This window comes from Labrus bergylta, chromosome 19 (assembly GCF_963930695.1).
Source record: "Labrus bergylta chromosome 19, fLabBer1.1, whole genome shotgun sequence".
NCBI classification, from domain to species: Eukaryota; Metazoa; Chordata; class Actinopteri; order Labriformes; family Labridae; genus Labrus; species Labrus bergylta.
The window spans coordinates 9,417,839-9,438,065 of record NC_089213.1 but is presented as its reverse complement, the minus strand read 5'-3'; the positions used below and the strand labels follow the sequence as shown (position 1 = coordinate 9,438,065).

At 42.1% G+C, this 20,227-nt stretch overlaps 1 protein-coding gene across 2 annotated transcripts in view; it reads right to left on the bottom strand.

Moving 5' to 3' along the window:
- Window positions 1-3,390: 3,390 nt before the first annotated feature.
- hivep3a (HIVEP zinc finger 3a) overlaps window positions 3,391-20,227 on the bottom strand; it is a 40,482-nt gene continuing 23,645 nt past the window's right edge. For both annotated transcript variants that reach the window (XM_065948308.1, XM_065948307.1), the window contains exons 2-6: window positions 13,351-17,573; window positions 12,013-12,188; window positions 8,298-8,458; window positions 6,859-7,478; window positions 3,391-4,784 (exon numbers count right to left, since the gene is read on the bottom strand). In XM_065948308.1, the coding sequence (XP_065804380.1) occupies window positions 4,251-4,784; window positions 6,859-7,478; window positions 8,298-8,458; window positions 12,013-12,188; window positions 13,351-17,196 (5,337 nt within the window). In that variant the 5' untranslated portion in view covers window positions 17,197-17,573 and the 3' untranslated portion in view covers window positions 3,391-4,250. The remainder of the gene's footprint in view (window positions 4,785-6,858; window positions 7,479-8,297; window positions 8,459-12,012; window positions 12,189-13,350; window positions 17,574-20,227) is intronic.

Here is a 20,227-nt window from a genome sequence, read left to right as displayed (position 1 = left end):
CCACTACATAGAACAGGGGGTCGGCAACTGGCGGCCCTCGAGCCAATAATCTTGCTGGGCCAATAATAATATTGGGCCCACAAGATTATTTTGATATTGACATTTATTCATACATTTTATTTTTATAACCCAATGACAATCAATGATGAACACAAACATATACATGACAGGGCGGGATCAGCACTGCAGGCAGTGGACAGCGCCAGGTTCTGAAGCAAAGCACCGTCACAGCAGCAACTGTTGTCTCCAGAATCTCCTCTTCTGTAACCTTTTGCACACAAAACAAAAAGCACGGGTGTTTTTTTATTTAAAATCTGTATGCGCCAACAATTTGCCTTTGTGTCACTGTGTAGCAGCTATTTTTGGTTTAAAACGCGACTTTGTTAATATGTGTGTGAAGGTATGGCTTGAATGAGGAATGGCTCTAATGACAAAACCGGACTGTTGAAATCTGGTCTGAACATACTGACAGAACATACTAAACAAACTTTAAATTAGACCCTTTGAACCGCTTCTGAAGGTCTTTTCATCAGTGGCTATAGACATTTGAACTTTTCTTTGGAAGCAGAGGATTTTCTGGCACAACTTCACCAACTACCAAGGTGCATGGAGCGTGAGAAAGGCTTAAAGAGGTCAAAAAGCTCCAGCAGCACTTACGAAGATCAACTTTATTAGCAAATGGAATGGAATTTGAGAGATGAGCATGTGACGGTGGCTCACATTTTTCAAACAACACACTTAACACTACCCCGATATGACTGAGGTGAAGAATATTGGCAAAGGTAGATAGAGGCTTTTGATAGCAACATCAAAGCCTGCGAGTCAAATTCAGAGATCGAAACTTCAAAACATATGACGAGGAGGTTGATGAGGGTGTCAGCTGCACATGTTTGCAATGGCCATCTTTGGATTCATATCTAAACCGTAAAGTGGATAAAAAAAAATGGACGACATGAAAGAACCCCAAAAGTGAAGCCAGAACATGTGGGGCTCCCTCCACTGACAGGCTGCAATCAACCTGCTGTGTTGAAGCCAATGCGAAGACGAAAAAACCCTCCAGTTCCTTGAGTGTCAAAACAAATTTGGTCTGAATAGCTCGTCTTCATTGGCTTACACTGTGCAGGGGTTGATTTTTTTTTATGATCATCATCCATCCATCACTTTTCTTTTTCTTACCGGAGGTCTTGTCGCGGTGGCATCAAGCAAACTAAGGGAAATTTTGGAAAAAAATCATGTTTCATTGGAAAAGATGTCATCTCTAGCTCACTTACACTTAAGATTGCGTCTTAGTTTAGTAGTTTAGGAAATGAAAGAACTGAAGTTCATGTGTTGTGGTTACTGTCTGTGTTACCGTGTGTTTGGTCGTTCTGCTGGTTAAGAGATGGGCTGTTTGGACCTTATTCGGTTACTGAAGTCACATCCTTAAGCTCTTGTTGTTTGTGTTGCTGTGGAGACCCGTGCGTCAGATACAGGGAGTGTATCGGTAGACTGCTGAGAAAAGAAGGAAAACCTTACAAGTGACTCATATCTACATATCTAAAATATCTCTCCATTCTTCACACCCCTGTTGACCGTGGGGATTTTCTGAATCATCTTGCCCTCTTCTCTTTGTGGCTACCTGATTATTTCTGCTCTCGTTATGTGTGTCATATCATTTAAAAGGGGAAGGTTTCAGTATTCAGGCCAGCACCTCCAGTGTATGATGTCATCTCTTTCTGTAAACAGGCAACAAAATGGGCTCAAAGTTGCTTACTGCCGCCACCTAGTGGTTATATGTGACACCGTCAGTCCAGTCCAGGGAATCAAAGACAAGCTGAATTTTGCCATAATAGGCACAGAGGAGAAAATGTGAAATACCAAAGGAAAAAAATAAAATTAGGCCATGGGGATAATAATATCAAGAAAAATGATAGTTATCTCCTCTGAGAAGTGGAATTTTTAACATAGAGTGCACTTCTTATAATAGCCACTAGGTGGTGCCACAATCATCATCAATGTTTCTGCCGCTCTCAGTGAAACAAAACGGTGTTCCTTTACACCTTGAATTAGCTAAAAAAAAACAAAGGACAAAGGTTGTGCCTGGTATTGTGAAGGAAAAAAGTGAAAAGCAAGAAAAGAGACAGGAAAAATACTTTTTTTAAAGTAGAGAAGCAGAACTGTTATACTGTTGTTACTCTAGAAATGCATAAAAAAAGGACGTTTTTAAATTTGCTAAAATAGGATCTTTAAACCTCAGTTAAACTAAATTTAAAAAAAAGGTGTTAAAACATTTGTGTTTTTAAAGTCTGGGTTTACCAACTGTGTACCTAATACCAGCAGCACTATGTTATAAACTGATGTGGATATTATATTCATAGCAGAACACTCTTTGGGTGGTAAATATTGACATTATTTCAAATAGCCGAGTTTGGCATCAATACAAAGACTTCCTGGTGTTGTGTAAGAGGCCGATGTGAGCCAGAGAGGCAAAAAGAATGATCATCAGAGACAAAATGTAATTAATTCATCTTTGTTTTGAGTTGTCGATGACAGAAAGATGACGAGCTAAAAAGTGACTTTAACTTCTGACATAATATAACACTATGGTTAACTTGGGTGAGCTGACCCATTAGCTACAGATCAAATACTTCACATTTCTTCTATATTTATTTTTATCAAACTCAAGTCTCACATTATAACATAGGTCTATTTCAATTGTCAAAACTTTGATTTTGATCTGTTTGTTGGCAAATTGGTTGAATTTGAATTTGAATTGGTTGATTTATTTATTTATTTTGTGGGTTTTTGCCTTTTTTAGTTTATTTGATAAGACAGTGGATAGAGCAAGAAATGGGAGAGATTGGGAAATGACGTGCAGGAAATGAGCCGCAGGTCGGACCCGTACCCGGACCGCCCGCCTGGAGGACTATAGTCTCCCCACAACAGCGCCAGGAAGCACTGGATCTTTTTTACTTTTTGCCAGCTTTCAAATTCTTGAGATGTGGTTTACCTACCTCCAAAAGAGCCATTCATTCACAGAGGCGGCTGTGGCCCAGTGGAGGAGTCAGTTGTCTCTCAACCAGAAGGGTTGGGGGTTCAAGGCCCAGCTCCTGCAAGAACATGTCCGATGTGTCCTTGGAAGACACTTAACCCTAAGTTGCTCCTGCTGCTTTGTTGGTTGTGTATGAATGTGATTATCAAATACTGATGATCACTTGTACATAGCAGCCTCTACCATCAGTGTGTGAATGTGAAGGTGTGACCTGCAGTGTAAAAGCGCTTTGAGCCATCAGAAGACTAGAAAAGAGCTATATAAGCTCAAGTCCATTTACCATTTGACATTCATGTCCATTCAATACTTTAAAAATGTAAAAAGTGTGATTCACTGAAGAAAATGACGGAAACAAACCACACAAGTAACACGGTTTTAATAAAAATCTGTAAAAATGAGAAGTTTAATGGTAAAACATGAAAATGACAGAGTGATTGTATCATTTAGAAAAGCACCAACACAAAAATACATGTAATCTGTATATGAAAAAAACGGCACCGTAGCTACCATGTACGTCAAACAGGTTTCCTCTGGATATCAAACTTTTTTTTTTTTTTCTTTGTCAGTGCACTGCAAATGTGTTGATCTGAAACTTCTTTCCCTCGAGAGACGTTAGAAAAGGAGGCGATCGTAACCCTGCTTCTTTGAACACAAACAAGGAACGACGACGACAACAAAGAAAAAAACAAAGAACTGACAAATAATATTCATCACAGCCTTTTAAAAAAAAATGACATTTCAAACCACGAATCTCCACATAAAATTGCACTTCAAAATACTGGTAGGGGGTGAATAAATATGTGTAGTACCTTTCTATATTCATTTTGGTAATACAGTACATTTACACAGCAATAGTATATTCGAGCTGTCCAAGGAGATAAGAAGGGAACTGATTCAAACTTTGTCTATTTTCATTCCAGCTGCTCTTGCATATTGTACAGAACTTGCATAATAGCACATAAATAAATTAACACCGATGACATCAAACAAGAGGGTAAAAAAAGACTTACAAAACATACTGCATATCTAACATAGTGTCTGTATATATTATTCATATAATTACATAACAGCGTCATTCAGAAGCGGTGCTGAAGTGCTCTTGCCTTATTATTATTTTTTTTAAATCCTCGGCCGTCAAACCGGTGCTGTGTTTTAACAACAGACTCTGGGTTTTTAGACTTCCATCTTTTGCACTGTCCCTTCAGACTCTCCCTCCTTTTCACGGTTGTGTTTGGGAGGAAGGAGCCTTTATTTGGCCTACGGCGGGCTTGCGGTAAACACACCTGTCTGTAAAATGTGCGTCTGTGTCTACCTCAGGAAGCCTCGTCTCAGTCCCGGCACTTTTTTGTTTTTGGACGCTGAAGCATCCCTGACTCTTTCTTTGACTGGGTAGTAAAGTGTCTGATAAGCTGCTCCTGGACGTTCCCTCTAACGCCTCGGGGTCCGGCGACGTCTCTTTGAGAGTATCCTGTCGCTCCAGCAGAGAAAACCTCCCCTTTGGAGTGTCACTTAGTCTCCAGGATGTCCCTGTCCCTGCAGGGTTCCTTAGGACTGCTGGGGGGCTGCTCACCAGGCTGTACATAGGGAGGGGGGACCTGGGCTGAATCATGTGAATCCCACCGATGGGAATGAGGAGGCTCGGGGCCCTGCTCGGCTGCTGGGAGTGCAGAGGGAGGTGACTCAGGAGGTTGCGGGCTCCCCGAGGCCGAGTGGGATGCAGGGTGATGTGGGTCAGACCGACCTCATCCATAGACTACAAAAAGAAACAAGACACAATAAACCTTGAATGGAAAGTAGGTCACCAGCAGAATGAGAAGTATACAGGTACTAAGTGCCAACCTAACCTACTAAGTGCCATTGGTGACAACCAATTACTGTCGCTGTTGATGCTGTGGATCAAAAGCAATGACTCAACATTACTTGACCTTGTTGCTGAGTAATCTACTTCAAAAGGTCGATTTTTTCTGGGGACGTACAATGAGACGGCATAAAGACATGCTCTTAACAACGTTAAGTGATAACACCGGGAATATTTGGAGTAATGATGTGATATTATATGATTAGAGTCCTTTGTCTGCCTCTGTATGTAGGTGTGTCATTGTGTAACGTTATGTCACAGGCAGGGGGGCTGTACCGAGAAACAGTTCCATCATTCATAACTTTGTTCTCTTTGAAAACAAGAGTCTGTGATTCTGCTGAGTGGCAGCACTGAAGCCTGAATCCTAAACACAGGAGAACATTGAGTTTTCCTTTCAGTCCTGTGATTCTCTTAATTCTCTTACGGTCTTAAAATTCCACAGGTCGTAAAAAGAAGCCAGCGTAAAAAATGACCCCACTTCTCACTTGACTTATTACCTCAGTAACATATTACCTCCAAGTGAGTTCATGGTCTATATATTCTTCAACACAGAAATGTTTTTGGTGAATGGTAAATGGACTTGAGTTTGCATAGCGTTCACTTTTTGTCTGCAATCTTTGCTCTTTGCTGCTGTAACAATGTAAATCTCCCCATTGTGGGATAAATAAAGGATTATCTTATCTTAGTGCTTCTCTAGTCTCTAACTACTCAAAGTGCTTTTACACCGCAGCTCACACCTACACATTCACACACTGATGGCAGAGGCTGATACGTAGTTAGACCATCAGAAGTAACTAATCCCATTCACATACTTTAAAACGCGACGGCCAAAGCAGTGGGAGCAACTTGGAGTTACAGTAAGTGTCGCCGCCCCTTTTTTAAAGCCATTAAGCGTTCTTCAAGCGGGAGGCCCGAGTTCAAGACCGACCTGTGGCTCCTTCACCAAAATATCTTCCCCACACTCGCTCCCCAATTTCCTACTCTATAAACTCCCCAATCAAATAAAGGCTTAAAGCTAAAAGAATAAACCTTAAAAACAAACAAACACACAGTAATTTAAAATCTGTGCTTTCAAATAAAGTATGAGAAAAACTACATCACTTCTAAAAGGTGTATCTACAAATCATTGTATACACAGGTGCAATTCATAGAAGATCATTTCTGTATAGATTAAATATTGAGGCATATAAATTTAGCTCGTAGGCGTCTCGATTACCTGTAAAAAAAAGCAAAAAAAAAAGCGTGGAAAACAAACCCTGAAGAATATGTGAATTAGTATCTCCCCCCTCAGAGACCTATTTTAGTATGAGGCGGAAGTGGTGAGGTTACACCATAACATAACCACAGGTTTCAAGTAGACATGTTTTTATGTTTTATTAGTGTGAAGTAAGACGTTTAACCACGGAGTTCATGTCGACATGTGGTTCAGGTCGTTGGTGTTTAACGATGGGCCAGCTTCTCAGTTTATCAGCGGCTGGCCAGGGAAAAACACATTGTGCCTTTTTGGGATCTCTCCTGCATTATTTTAAGGTTCCAGAGCTGCAGGCTCGGTTTGAGATATAAAACCAGAGAGTTGCCTTTTCCTTCCTTTTCCAATAAATGTACAACTTTAAAATAACCTCATATGTACCATCCTATCTATATTTGTTCTACGTGTTGACTTACTGGGATTTAACTGAGCGCCACAAGATTAGCTCTGTGGGCAAAACGCTGATGTATTTAAAACTGTAGGCTAAACTAACAAATGTGGATGAAGTCACAGGTGATGGAAGACTGTGGTTTGAACAAAAGCAAGGTTTTGTTTTTTGTCACCAGCGTTAATTATAAACGCGACACAAACAGGGCACCATAACAGATTCATACTGAGATAAAAAAAAAAAAAACAACAGTTACAGTTATGCAAGATGAAGATGCCGGGAAAGATGTTATGTCACCTTGTTTTCTTGCAGCAGAAGCTGAAGTGACTCACCAGTCTTGTTGTAGACGGTCGACCTCTTGGGTGAAGAAAGCCGTAACATCGAGCAGAGGTGTTCGGCAGAGAACCTGGTGGCCCAGAGGATTCAGGACCGTGGGACTGAACTATTACGGGAGAAAGACCTGTAACTGGTGAGACCGGTTTCAAAGTGGAGAAGGAGACATGACAACTGGATGGGGAGAGGGAGGAAGAAGGAAGGGGGTCCTGGAGAGGCCTGGGTGACGGGCTGCGAGGCGGAGACGGCTCCTTGGCTGGAATCAGGGATTGAGTACTCGGAGATTGGGAGCCTCCAGAGGATGTTGATGCCGAAGCATCGAGGCGTCTGCGGGCAAACAGGGCCCTCCTGGCGCTGGCCGAGCTCTTCTCGGAGGAATCCTTGGGGGGAGGTGGGACGGCTTTGCGGGGTTCAGGCTCCATCAGCTGGAGGTCTGTGTGAGGTTTCTCTCTTTCAGAGGGAGCCGTGTGAAGGCCTTCAGACACCCGGCTCCCATTGTCTTCACATCTGCAGTCTGTGTTTTTTGCATCGTCATCCACATTCTGTCCACTTTGCCCTGAGTCGGAGAGCTTTGGCTCTTTTTGGGTTTGTGGCTGGACTGAAGATTCATCCAAGATTCCTAAGAGAGACAAAAATGTCTTTAAAAACATTTTCCTTTTTTTTGCTCATATTTCTGAAGTTAACATTCAACAAACAGATAGTCATGTAATGTGTTTCTCAAAAGGGCATAGGGTCAACTCTCGGGGTACTTCTGAATACTTAAGGGGAGGGAAGTAGAGAAATATTAGTCATTCATCATGGCAAGACAGTTTTATAATAACGATTTCAAAAAAAGTATGAAATAAACATTAGAGAAACCATATTTGTTAAACATTCATATTCGATTAACCTTTTGGCTGCTGTAAACGGTCAAGTATCCAAAGTTATGCAATCACAATTGAATTTGTTCACCGTGAAGATGAAGTCTATTTGATTTTAAAAAGTGAGGGGAAGAAGACAGAAATGTAAAAGAAGTCTCAGGTGTTCCATGAGGCTTCCTCTGAAGACTACACTTGTATTGTATAACTGATGATACATCGCTCCTACGTTTCTTTTTTTCATTCATGATGATTTTTTTTCTGTGCTCTTTGACACAACACATTAACATCATTTCATCCACTATATATGTGGGATAAGATTCGATAATCGCTGTTAATATGTGTTTAAATGTGTAACTAATCTTATGACAGGAGCAGAATTCTGCTAAAAAAATCATGTTTAATCAACATGTTGTAATAGTTTTACTTTGAAAATCTTTGTAATGGCTGTAGACATGGGGGGGGGCTTTTATTTGACAGGCATTTTTAGAGGGACAGGATTTGTGGGGAGAGGAGGTGGGGGATGACATGAATGCAAACATCGTCAGGATTTGGCACATGAAAGACACGTCTCTCCTTACCTTTGGCTGTCAGAGAAACTTTACAGCGTTTGCAGGTGTATGATGATGATGATGATGATGATGATTGTGTGACGCCGTGGGTTCCCTTTTGCAGAACACAATCATCACATTGGCTCTGCCTCCCACCTCCACCTTGACCGGTAGCATGCTTCTCATTTGATCTGTGGGTGTGAAGACAGCAAGAGGTCTTAGTTTCCTCCTCAGAGCGTTGCCCTGTCACTTGTCTATTGATGCTGCTGCTCTCTGGATGATGGTCACACAATCAATAAGAGTGTAACTGGAGCTGACAGACAGGCCGTAGGCCCTCTAGCACCTGTAAGCAGCTTTCAGTGCTTGTATTTATCCAGTGTGAGTATGCTATCTGTTTGGCCTCTGCTACACAGGGCGCTCATACTGTGGCAGCTGTGCCCGGGGTCCACCCCTCCATGTACACTGAAGGTCCCTCAGCAAGGCGCCCACTTCAACTTACACAGAGCAGCTTTCATAAGCCAAAACCAGAACCCCCCCCACTCTTCTCAACCCACACCCCGCTGCCTTATAACCCCATCACAGCTCACACCACCTCCAAGTCTAAACAAGGGGGAGCCTGCAATGTAGCCCAAGGTCCGGGGGTTTGCTGCAGCCAGCCAATAAAAACAGGCAAGAGAGGGAGGGAAACCCTGAACCTGACCAGCTGCTGCTCCAAATACGCATGAAAAAACACTAAATGAAAACAAATCCAATGACAAACAATCGTTCTGATTTTAATCTTCTGTTTTTTCTGCTATTTTCACTACAGGCTTCGCGGCTGTATAAACTGGGCAGGTATCGTAAATGGGGGCTTTAATGGTCTCTAAAAACTTTCGGGTTAATGAAAGAGGAACACTTTGCCCTTATGCATTTACACTTTACAGTGGCTGAAGCCTTTCACGAGCTAGTGTTCACACCGGAGCTTTAAGTCTGGTGGCCCTTGCCTTTCCTCAGCCGACAAGAAAAGAAGGCAATGTTCGACGACGCCGCTGCATCAGTTCTGTCCTTTTGTCCCTCAGACAGACTGTTCAGACAGAGAGGAGAGAGCGAGCAGGCGTGAGGATGACTCACTCCTTTAGGACGACTGTGAGGAGCGTCAACATGAGTCACAACAGGGATTTGTTCACAGACACACTCCCAAACCAAAAAGAGACGCACAGATGGCACCTCTCTGCACTCTCCTGCGTCTCATCGCAGCGGTGTTTATTACTGATGGGCATCGAAAGTACTGTGTGTGTCTGGTCTAACCTCACATTGAATTAATTTGAGAAGTAAGGGAGACACATTTACTTAACATGTTTGCTAACTTCTTTTTTACTAATCACGAGGGTCAGTTATTGCTGTTGCTGTCATTTTAGCATGGTTCATATGACTCCTTGATCTCTAATTATTGTTTCACCCCATACAAGTCACATCACGTTTATCCTAAAATGAACAAGCAAATTAGAATAAATCGCTGTAATGTTAATCAGCAATCAGTAATGTTAGCGATAGCCTCCTGGCCAACATTAGCTCCCTCTGCCAGGCTCCCATCAGCCTTTGGAGCTGGGGGGGGGGGGTCAAATGCCCTGGCCAGCTCCCTTCTTATCTTCTTCTTTCTTTCCTGGTATCCTCACTTTGTGCAGGTCCTGGAATGGACAAACTTATTCCGACATAACTTGCATAACACTTAAGTTCACTGGGCCCACTTACATCCATAACAGAATATCACATCATTTTAAGAAAATGGGGGTTTACATTTTGAAACATGCTACAAATTGAGGGCAATACTAAATAAAATGGGTGTTTTTGTTGCTGTAATAGGTCATGGGAGCATTTTTTTGTAGGTGACCCATGTGACTGGGCCCCAGAAAGCTTTCCCCTTTACCCCCCCCGTATAGGCAGCCTTTGGGAAGGATAATAACATAAAGTGGTCATTTAATAACACAGACAGTGTTCTTTGGAAGATATCCACTAAGTCTGTGTAGCACAGAATAATAAAGCTAAACATACTGTAAGTATTAAATCAACTTTGAAGTATAATTTTACACATTTGACATCATGTCCATTTACAGTGAATAAAGAATATTGATGGGTATCATATATTTTTTTATGATATTGACACCATCATTATTATACTCTTACTGATACCACTGAGACAACGGTATGTTTTATCTATTTTATATTGCTTTGGAAACCCACAAATCTATCCTCCAAATAACTGTGTTTAATCAAGTTTCTCATCAAAATCTGACTTTTTCATTTTCTTCAGGTTGCACTTGAACACATCGTAATGATGTTTTTATTTGCCTTTGCCTAAAAGACCGATCTACAAACTGGTTCTCTTCAGCCAAAAAAAACCATCAGCATTCAAAGTATTAACCATCAGAATTAAACTTTTTAAGATAAATAGCAGCTGAAGAAAAAAGGCTTTTGCAAGAGTTTCCAACACACGTGATAATGGATCCTTATGTCACCTCCTTTTGGTTAGCTCACTAGCTCTCATCGTGCCGATTTCAACTCTGGTTTCAACACTGGATTGCTTGAAAGTTTTGGTGTGCGTTCAACAGCTGCTTTGAGTCGAGGAGGAGGGTGAATGTCCTTCAGTGGCAGCTGACGGAGTTCACTACGTTTTTTTTATCAATCCAGAAACTGTTAAAGGTGCTGCATTCTGTTTGAATTTGATGCACAATGCTGACAAGCTTCTCCCCCTTGCGAGAAGTTATGTTGCCCCCCTCCTTATCTTTTGCGTTGGTAAAATGTAGCCAAACTTTAGGCATCCTTACGCAATTAGAGTTCTTCTCTGGATAATTAAATACCTAATTTTATTTTATTCGAAACCTTATTAGACAATGGATGTATGTTTTTGCACCAGTGATTTGATTAAAATTATGTGACTCGAGATATAGCGTTGTGTCATAGGACCCCCAAGAACCAATAGCAGTATCTATAAGATCAAATGTTATTCATTTTAGGGTTTTGAAAAATGCAGATCCAGACCCTCAATAATTACAGCCTTTCAATCCCAATCCTTCTTAAAGAATGGACCTTTACAATACCAGAATAAGCAGGGGAATGAAGACAGTTAACATCTCTTGTTTTAATTTTCATATGGACACTTGTCTGTTATTTCATAAATGTGTAGCTATCCTGGAGCCTCCACAAGAATACTTCATTCTTAATAAAAAAGGACAGTGCACACCGGTTTAACTGACTACAAATTCAATCATTTTCAGATATTCTTTACATGTTTTGTCTGCATATTTTCAGACACCAGTAGTACTTTTGTAGTTTTTTTTTTCTTTCTCCATAATTCAATTTAGAGTGAAAGGCTCCTTTTGATGATTATGTATGATCATAGTGTTTTTTTTTACACATTCCATTGCTGTCAGTGTAAGGGAATGAAACCTGCTTGCTGCTCCATTTGAATGGTGGTGCTGGTTGGTGTTAATGAATCTCTGCAGGCGCAAAGGAAGCTAGGTAGTTTCCTGGCTTCAGCCCCTTAACAGAAGGGCTCTGTTGGTGCAGGCAGCCAACCCTTGGCCCTTCCAACAACGCGGATAGACAACAGATTCCACAACTTATCACAATATGTGATGCGAGACAAAAATAGTAAAAATTGAAAGTTTTGAAAGATGATCAGATTTGGGCAAAAGGCTAAAGGATAAAGATAATTATTTTGGTTCTTATACAACTCAGTGCTGAGAAGTTATGAGTTTATACTCACTCTCTCTTAGAGATCCACACATCACAAGGTTTATTTTCTCTGGAGCATGAGGGTTCTTCCTCCTCATTCGTCTCTTTGTCCTTCTCCTCTTTTCTGTTTGACCTGATGTCACCCGCTGACCGCTGTCCCTTCCTCGATCCCTCCTGGTCTCCGCAGTACGACTGGCTGTTGTAAACCTACACTCGAAAGAGACATGGGCAAATTCACCAACCCTGCTCCAGCATGCCCAGGGAGACAGAAATTGGGAATTCTCATTGAACGTTTGGTTTAATAGAAAAGTACATAAGCCCTGCTGAAGTTAGCACAATAATCTTTTCTGCCTTTCAGTGTATTGAGGCAACCATAAGAATGGTGAAGATACAATCCTGTGATACAAACCCAACTTATGCCGTACCCTCTGTCATCATGACACAGGAACACAAGGCAAAAATAGGCTTACTTCGCTAATCTGGTGAGGAGGTAAATCATGCCAAGGGGCCCCAGAATCAAATTTAACTTTGGGTAAAAATCATATATGGTTTCTCTTTTTTTTTTTTTTACACTAACTTTATTGCATGTCACGTCTTTCATGTTGTGCTCAGACCAAAAAATAAAGTACATTTTTGCCTGCTGTTAATCATGCTATTTTGACCAAATCATGTTTATTGGTTGGTTGAACAGAAAAAAAAAATCCCTTTAGGTAGGTTGGAAATCCTAACATCATCCATGTTTCTTGGTTGATAACAGCAGCCAGAGGTTCCCACAGATGGTTAGTTTTACTGCTTCCACAAGAATTGTGTATGGATTAACTGCTACTTCCACCTACTGGCACCAACTACTGACAGTTTGATTTGGAGTTCCTGTCCACCTGCCTCTTGTGGGCGCAGCTTTATGGTATAGCAAGTAACACTTCAGTTGTCCTATAGTGGTATGAACCCTTATTCAACGTTTCTGCTGGGATTAAATTGCAATCAAATGGTCAAATATAGAAATAGCTACATTATGATGCATATTCTCCAAAATGTAAAATTAATTTTGAACAATGGTCAGATGGGAAATCTGACGGACGATTGAAAAATAGGGTCACTCAAATGTCCTTTTAAGGTCGAATATTTTCAACTGAAAATAACTAAAATGTTTGTACAATCCTGATGTGCATCACCCTGTGATTATTTGCAACAACAGGTAATGACTTTCTCCATGCTGAAAATGTCCTTGCTTTTGGCCTGAACACAGCTTCAGACTTCTGTGCCCTTCTAAATTGTGATAGGTCTCATAAGATCCAAATCTCAGTTTACATACAAAGTGCTATCTAATAAATTTAAAGACAATTGTGATCAATGTCAGGGATGCAATTACCTCAGTAGAGCATGGTCTTTTGTTGTCCTCTTGCTCCACTGACTCTGTCCTCCTGACTGACATGGGTGAAGTAGTGTAGATGGTGGGGCTGAGCCTCTGTTTACTGTGCAGCAGAGAGAGAGCCGTCTTGCTGGAGAGGCCGGGTGGGTTGGGGTCATAGCTGCTAGTGGACCATGATGAATACACTGAGGGCTTGTGTTCATCCAAAGTAGATGGGTTTGGTTTAATGTAGTTCAAATAACACCAGCTATTACAGGTGCTGGATAGCAGACTGGGGAATGTGGGTCCAACATGTGTGATGGGTGGACAAACACTAGCTAGACATGACTGAACTTCCCGTTTGAGTTCCTGATTGCATGGTTCCACCAATGCCTTATCAACAAATCCCACCTCCCTCTCCTCTTCTTCTTTTACCCGTTTCTGCTGCTGCTGTGACTCAGGAGGGATCTCTATACTGTTTGAAGGGGAAAGCATGCGCTTATTGCCTCCTGAGCCTGATATCCTCAGGCCATCATCAGACCAGAAATGGAGGCCAGAACTTATGTATCTACTGTCTCTGTATTCAGCTGTAGGGATAACCATAGTCTGTGGAAGAGAATCAACCTTCTCTTGGGACCTGGAGGACTTGGACTGAGACAATGTAGTGTATATGGCACATGCTAGGGTGAGGGTGTCTGTTTGGAGACGCACTGCTACTGCTGGAGATGTGACTGGCCTCAGTAATTCTAGACAGGAAGTGATTTGAGGGACAGAGTTCTGGATGTTGGAGTGGCTTACTTGAACTTCTGAGTAATCATCATGGAGTAAAGGAATCTCTAGCTTCAGCCCTGTAGATAAGGGAAGATAGCGAGCTCTAGCTGCCCCAGATGGTCCATGTTTAGGATAGAGATGTGGTAATTGGGGAGGGGGATCCCCTGCATGGATATCCTCTTCTTTTACAGGGTCTACAGATGGGTACTTGGCAAGAGAGTGTTCTGTGTTGCCTGTCAACTGAATATTCTGACTGAGTTTCCATTGAGAGAACAGCTCTTTGCATTGCAATTTTCCGGGATTTTGCAAGGCTGTGTCACCTGACAAAGGGGATGAAGGGGACCTACTGCAGTACACAGGAGTTGAACTTGCTTGGGAACATTTTCTAGGGCTGCAATGATCAGGGCTACGACTCGTTTTAGTACACTTCTTCTCCTCCTCCTCCTCCTCATCTGGATCTTGAACAGTTGTGTGTCTCATAAGGAGACATTTTCTTCTGTCCCTCCAACCAACTGCAGAGCGCTCAGGGGACAAACAACTGTAGTCAAAGGATTTGCTGCGTGACTCTGCCATTAGGAAATTGGGTTGTGGGTCATGAGGTGCCTGCTCAGATGCTGAGCGCCTCATTTCTCTGTGCTGATGTACCCCAGGAACTGTCAACATATGAGGAGCTCTTGATCTCCTCAGTGGTGTTGCTGATGCTATCTCTATGTCTGGTCTATTTGGCTCTTCAAAGGATGTGGAACGACTTGATGCATAGGATGCAGTACTGTCCTGACTAGGGCTGTGGGGCATGGAGATGGACTCGAAGCTGGATTCTCCAGAGGACTGGGCGGCCTCAGCTAGACGTAAGCGCTTCTTTTTTGGAGGAAGCTTTTCAATAGGTAGCTGGGCAAGTGAGGAGCTTCTCTGAGGCCATTGAAATTCATCAGGTTTCTCTGAATGTTTTGCTTGGGAAGTTGCATCTTTCCCTGCCCCTGTGTTCATATTGGAATCCTCTGTTACCAGTATTTCCGGAACCTGCACACTGGGCTGGCGAACCAGCTTTCGGGTTGTCGGTTTTGCTATCTGTTGTTGGGGTAGCACCTGGGGAACCAGTTGATATTCTTCCCTAGCTGGAGAGTTTCTTGCTGCCTCTATACCTTGATTCTCATTGCACAATGATTCTTGTTTTTCAAATGAACTAGTGTGTTGAATTACAGAACAGGTCTGCAGTGTAGGTCTTCTTTGGCCCTCATAGGCTACATTGCCTTCATCTTTACATTGTCCTTTCAAGGGGGCAGGAAATGGTAATGAAGGAGAAGACTGGTCATCAAATTCAAAACTTTCCTCTTTTCTTCTCTTGCGCAATGCTGAAGTTCCTGTTCTGAATGTATGGTTAAATAACTGGGAGCACTCCATTTGACTAATTACAACCTCATTTTTGGGATTATGTATTAAGCAAGGGCTTTGCTTGTGTCTCTTGTAACCTTCCCAATCTTTGCACCCAGTCCCACAGGCTTCACACTCATATGGTTGCGGATGACTTTGCTTGTGGTCAGGCACAGTGGTTATGCTGTCATGGTAAAACGAATGAGAGGCCTCTTGTTCATCTTTAGTGAACTCAGCACCAAGTGGGATTTCAATAGCTGGCTGCCGTCTAAGCATCCCATAACGACGGGATGCATGAGTTCTTTCATCAAAGGACTGACTTGGGAAGAGTTTGCTTGGGTCACTACTGGAGGAGTCAAAAGTACTTGCTGCAGAGGGCATTGAATGACTTCGCACCAGAGAGGAATTTGATGTTTGGCCAGCTGTTTGCTCCACGTTAACAGACGGATGATGAAACTTCTCACACGGAACTCCCATGGTGATGGAGCCACTGTTTTTGTAGCCCAGATCTCCAGCTTTAGGGCTATGAATAAGAGGGTCTTTCATGGATGAACTCTTTTGAGACTCTGAACTATTCTTTCTTGACAGTGAAAATCTCCTTGGTTTTACACTGTCAATTTTACTTGTGTCCACCACTGCCTCATTGATAGTGATAAGTTTGGTGATATGGTCAATGACCTGTTTCTTCGGGACTGTGAATGGGATATTTTTGTCCTCCTGACCAGAGGACTGCTGGTTACGTTGCCGAGACATCCTCTGTAGATGACCAAAACGTCCATACTTGCCAAGGATGATCTCTGCATAGCTTTTGGCACTTGTGTTTGGGGGGCTGTCCTGTGACTGATCTGTACTTTCAGAGCGAGAGAAATAGCCTGATTCTGTACTACCTTTACTCCCTAAAATTAGAGTTGAGGTCTTTTCAACAGATGAGTCACAAGGACCTTGTTTTCCTCTACTTAGACGAAGAGCCAGTCTCTTTTTAACAGCGTAGGAGTCATCGCTTCCTCCAGTGCACTCTTTGGCCCTGTCTGCTTCAGGACTCGTGATTGAGGCTACACTGCTCTGTCTTTCTGTAAGGGAAGATGCTGATGATAGCTGTTTGGTTTCATCTTCTGATTCAGTGACTTGCTCTTCCAGCGACTTCGGCTCCCCAAGAGCCAAGCCTGCCTTAACCCTGTGTGTATGGGATTTGCGGTGTTTGTACAGGTTACTCTTTGTCTTAAAAGAGAAGCCACATGGGGCACATGGATACGGTCTTTCACCTGTGTGAGAGCGAATATGTTTTTGTAGGACACTAGGCTTTGCACATGCACGGCCGCAATAAGTGCAGACATATTTGCCTGGTCTCTGAGGCTTACGCTCACGTTTCTGTTTTGAAGTGCCCTCTTGGGTTTCTGTTTTCGACTGGGAGGGTCCACCTGTTGAGGATGGTGGGACTCCTGATGAAACTGTAGTGGCTTTTGTTGCCTCATGTTTAGGCTCCGGTGCAGTTTCTGAGTCAATGCTCTGCCGCTGGTGACGGAGACGTTTACGTTCATGATGCTGTCTTCTGGACTGTTTGTTTTGCTGTTGCGTGCCATGGGGCTTTCGGGAGCCAGTTTGCTGTTGCTCACTTGGCTTGGAGGGAGACTTAGACTGGGAGCGTCGGGGAGCAGACTCTGGCAGACGATGATCTTGACCTCCAGACTGCTCCCCAGTCGTCATGCAACTATGCAAGGCCTCCATAAAATGGAAGAACGGCCTCGGGTAGTCAAGTGGGATGTGTCTGCCTATGCCAGGCTACAGATTTGAAGTCAAATCATTAACTGGATAATGGTTTAATGCGAGTGAATCCTTTCAAATTGTATCCACCTTAGTATACATGACTCATAGTTGTCACTTGATTTCTTTATTCCTTTACAGCAGAATGATGCCATCAAATGCAGAACTGGGTTATCAAAGAGTGCAGCTGTGATATGTCATGTACTGTTGAGGAAGTCCTCTGCCTTGCCAGCCTTACGTTTCCCATCATGAAGCACTCAGCCAGTTTTGCTGCCACACGCTCTGATGCTCAGTTGACTCCGTTTGGAAATATGGTTCTTCAATCTTCTAAAAATAGAGATCTGTGAAGACAAACAAATCATTATATAGAAAAGAACATACATTTCAACCTTTAGACACAGATAACCTCCTGACCCGCTGCTTGCTTAATATGGATATTTATGCTTCATGTGTTACATAAGTCCTGTATGTGTCATAACTTCCAGCCTTCTCTTCCCTCTGGCTGCTGAATGCTTGAAAGCAGAATGGTTTATGTAATATTCTTGTATAAAAATATATCAGCAGGCAGTCGGTAAAAAAATGATGATTCTCTTAACCATCCCAGAAAGAGAGAGAGAGGCAGATATATAGACTAGAGAGAGGAAATCTTTCCAATGACTGTGACAGGAAAATTCCCAAAACTGCATAACTTGTTTTTTTATGCCCTACCAACACTTCTAATCAACCATGCATTGCTTATTACAAATCTGTGAACCACAGTATCCTTCTGTTGGACAGCATTACATATCCCACCCACTCTCCTTAAAATGATCACATCTTCTGCAATACGAAAAAATTGTCTTCTAATGAAGGCCTTATTTTCACATGAGAGTGTGAGATCCTTGCAATTTAGGAGGGAGTTGTGTTGCCAAGATGCACCTTTTTTATTTTTGGTCTCAATTAAAATGCTTTGCTTGAAGTTTTCCCTGCATAATTAATAACACTGGGGTAAATAGGGGACAGTAGCAAGTGAACCTACCCAATGTCTCAACCAAAGAGGATGCTGCCTTTTTTGTTTCGACAGTCATTTTGTGCCTTATACCTGCTGCAATCTAATGGCCACCGGGACGAGACTCCGTTGGTTATAAAAATAAGTTGGACTGACCTTAAATCTACCAGTTAGTGACCCTACTTCTCTCTTGTTTTATTGCCTTGTAACAATGGCCCTATGAGGTCATGTTATCACTTGCTAGAGTTGAATCTTTTTCAATACTAGCATGACGTTTTATTGGTACCGTACACTGTTGTCCCATTTAAAGTAAAACAGACAATAAAGCAGGACTACCTGATTGTAAAGCTGCCGCCATGGCAACCAGTCAACAAGGAAAGAGGTGCATTTCCGGTAATATGAATCAAAGCAATTTTATAATCTACGTTGTGCACAACTTCAAGATGAAGTGTGTTTAAAGACATTGGTTGGTAATTTTCTCAAGGTACACTTTTTTAAGATTTTGGTTGAAATTGTCTTTAGGTCCTGACAGAAATGAATAATCCAAAAGGCAAAAGGAACGAAGAAAATCTGTCATCTGTAGCAGTTATGAGCCTGTAAAAACCTCAAAAAATTTACACTACGAGGTACCAATCTGATGAACCAATCACGCCTCCCCGTCCACCCCTTGCATGCACTAGCCCACACCCAAAGCGCGTCACCCTTGACGGAGTTTAACACTGCGAGTTTACTTACTGCTGAATGAGACATGAGAAGACGTAGTTTCTACACAATGCAAGAGATGAGCTGAAGAGCAACGGCGCTTGTGCATGTAAGTGCAGGGCGTGGCTTTTGAGGGAGCACAGAGGGGAGGGGGTGGATGTGGACGGAGCACTGAGGGAATGCTACTTTCAAAATCATGCTAGTTTTTGAAAATTACCAACCCTGCATTTAACAAATGTGCCCAAGAGTAAGAGTAGTTTTTAGAGGACGTTACATGCATAGAAATGTAACGGTAGTAGCAGATCATGCGTTGTCAGAATCAGGATCATCAGACGGTGCTAAAGTGCACATGTGAATGGCTCTATCTGTGTCATCAAAGGCCTAGCCAAAATTCAAGAGAATGGCTGCTGGCAATGAGAACATACACAAGGTGAATCAGTGGATATATTGAAGAAAACTCTCAGTGTTTTACTGTGCCAGCATACTGAAACAGTAAACAAGGCAGCCCACGCACTGACCAGCTGGTTTCTACACCCACATACTGGTGAAAGACGGTAGAACTGCTGGATTACATCCAAATTACTTATAACAGGTTGATAATGGATTGGGTTAAACCTGTTCGAAGTCTTTGCATGCCTTGATAAATTTGAACAAATTCAACTTACAAAAAAATGATTACATATTGTACTTTGCAGTAGAGTATTACGATGTCATAAAACTAACTTTGTTGCAGTGAGACAATTAGTAAAAATAGTGTTCAATGCAAGTCTCACAGATATAGTAAGATCATTTGGAGCAGATTCAGAGATGCAGTTATTTCTGCATATATTCTTCAGATCAGAATATGGGACATCCAAAGCACCATCATAGTCATCATGAGAGTAACAATGTCTGGAGAGAAACTGGTTTCAGATACACAGCTCATGCAGTACAACACTGGCACCCAAAACCAAGTGACATTTCTAAACTCAGACAAGGCATCTGCTCATTTACACTTGTGAGGCTTACACTTATCCCAGAGTTGACTGAGGTCTGTTAATTTGCACCATGAGAGGTGCAAATTAAGCTAGCAGGCAGATTTTTTTTTTTTCCTTCAACCCTTCGCTCCACTCAGATCTTGTTCTCCCCACTGCTCTTTGCTTTCAATCTTATTCTCTCAAGGTAAACAGCTATAAGTCACAGCTGACAAACAAACTTCTTGCAATCTTCTCATTTACAATAAATAATTAAAAATTTACAAAAAGTGTAATTACCGGTATCTTTTCCGTGTCAAAACATCCTCTTTTGATTTATCAAATCCAAATT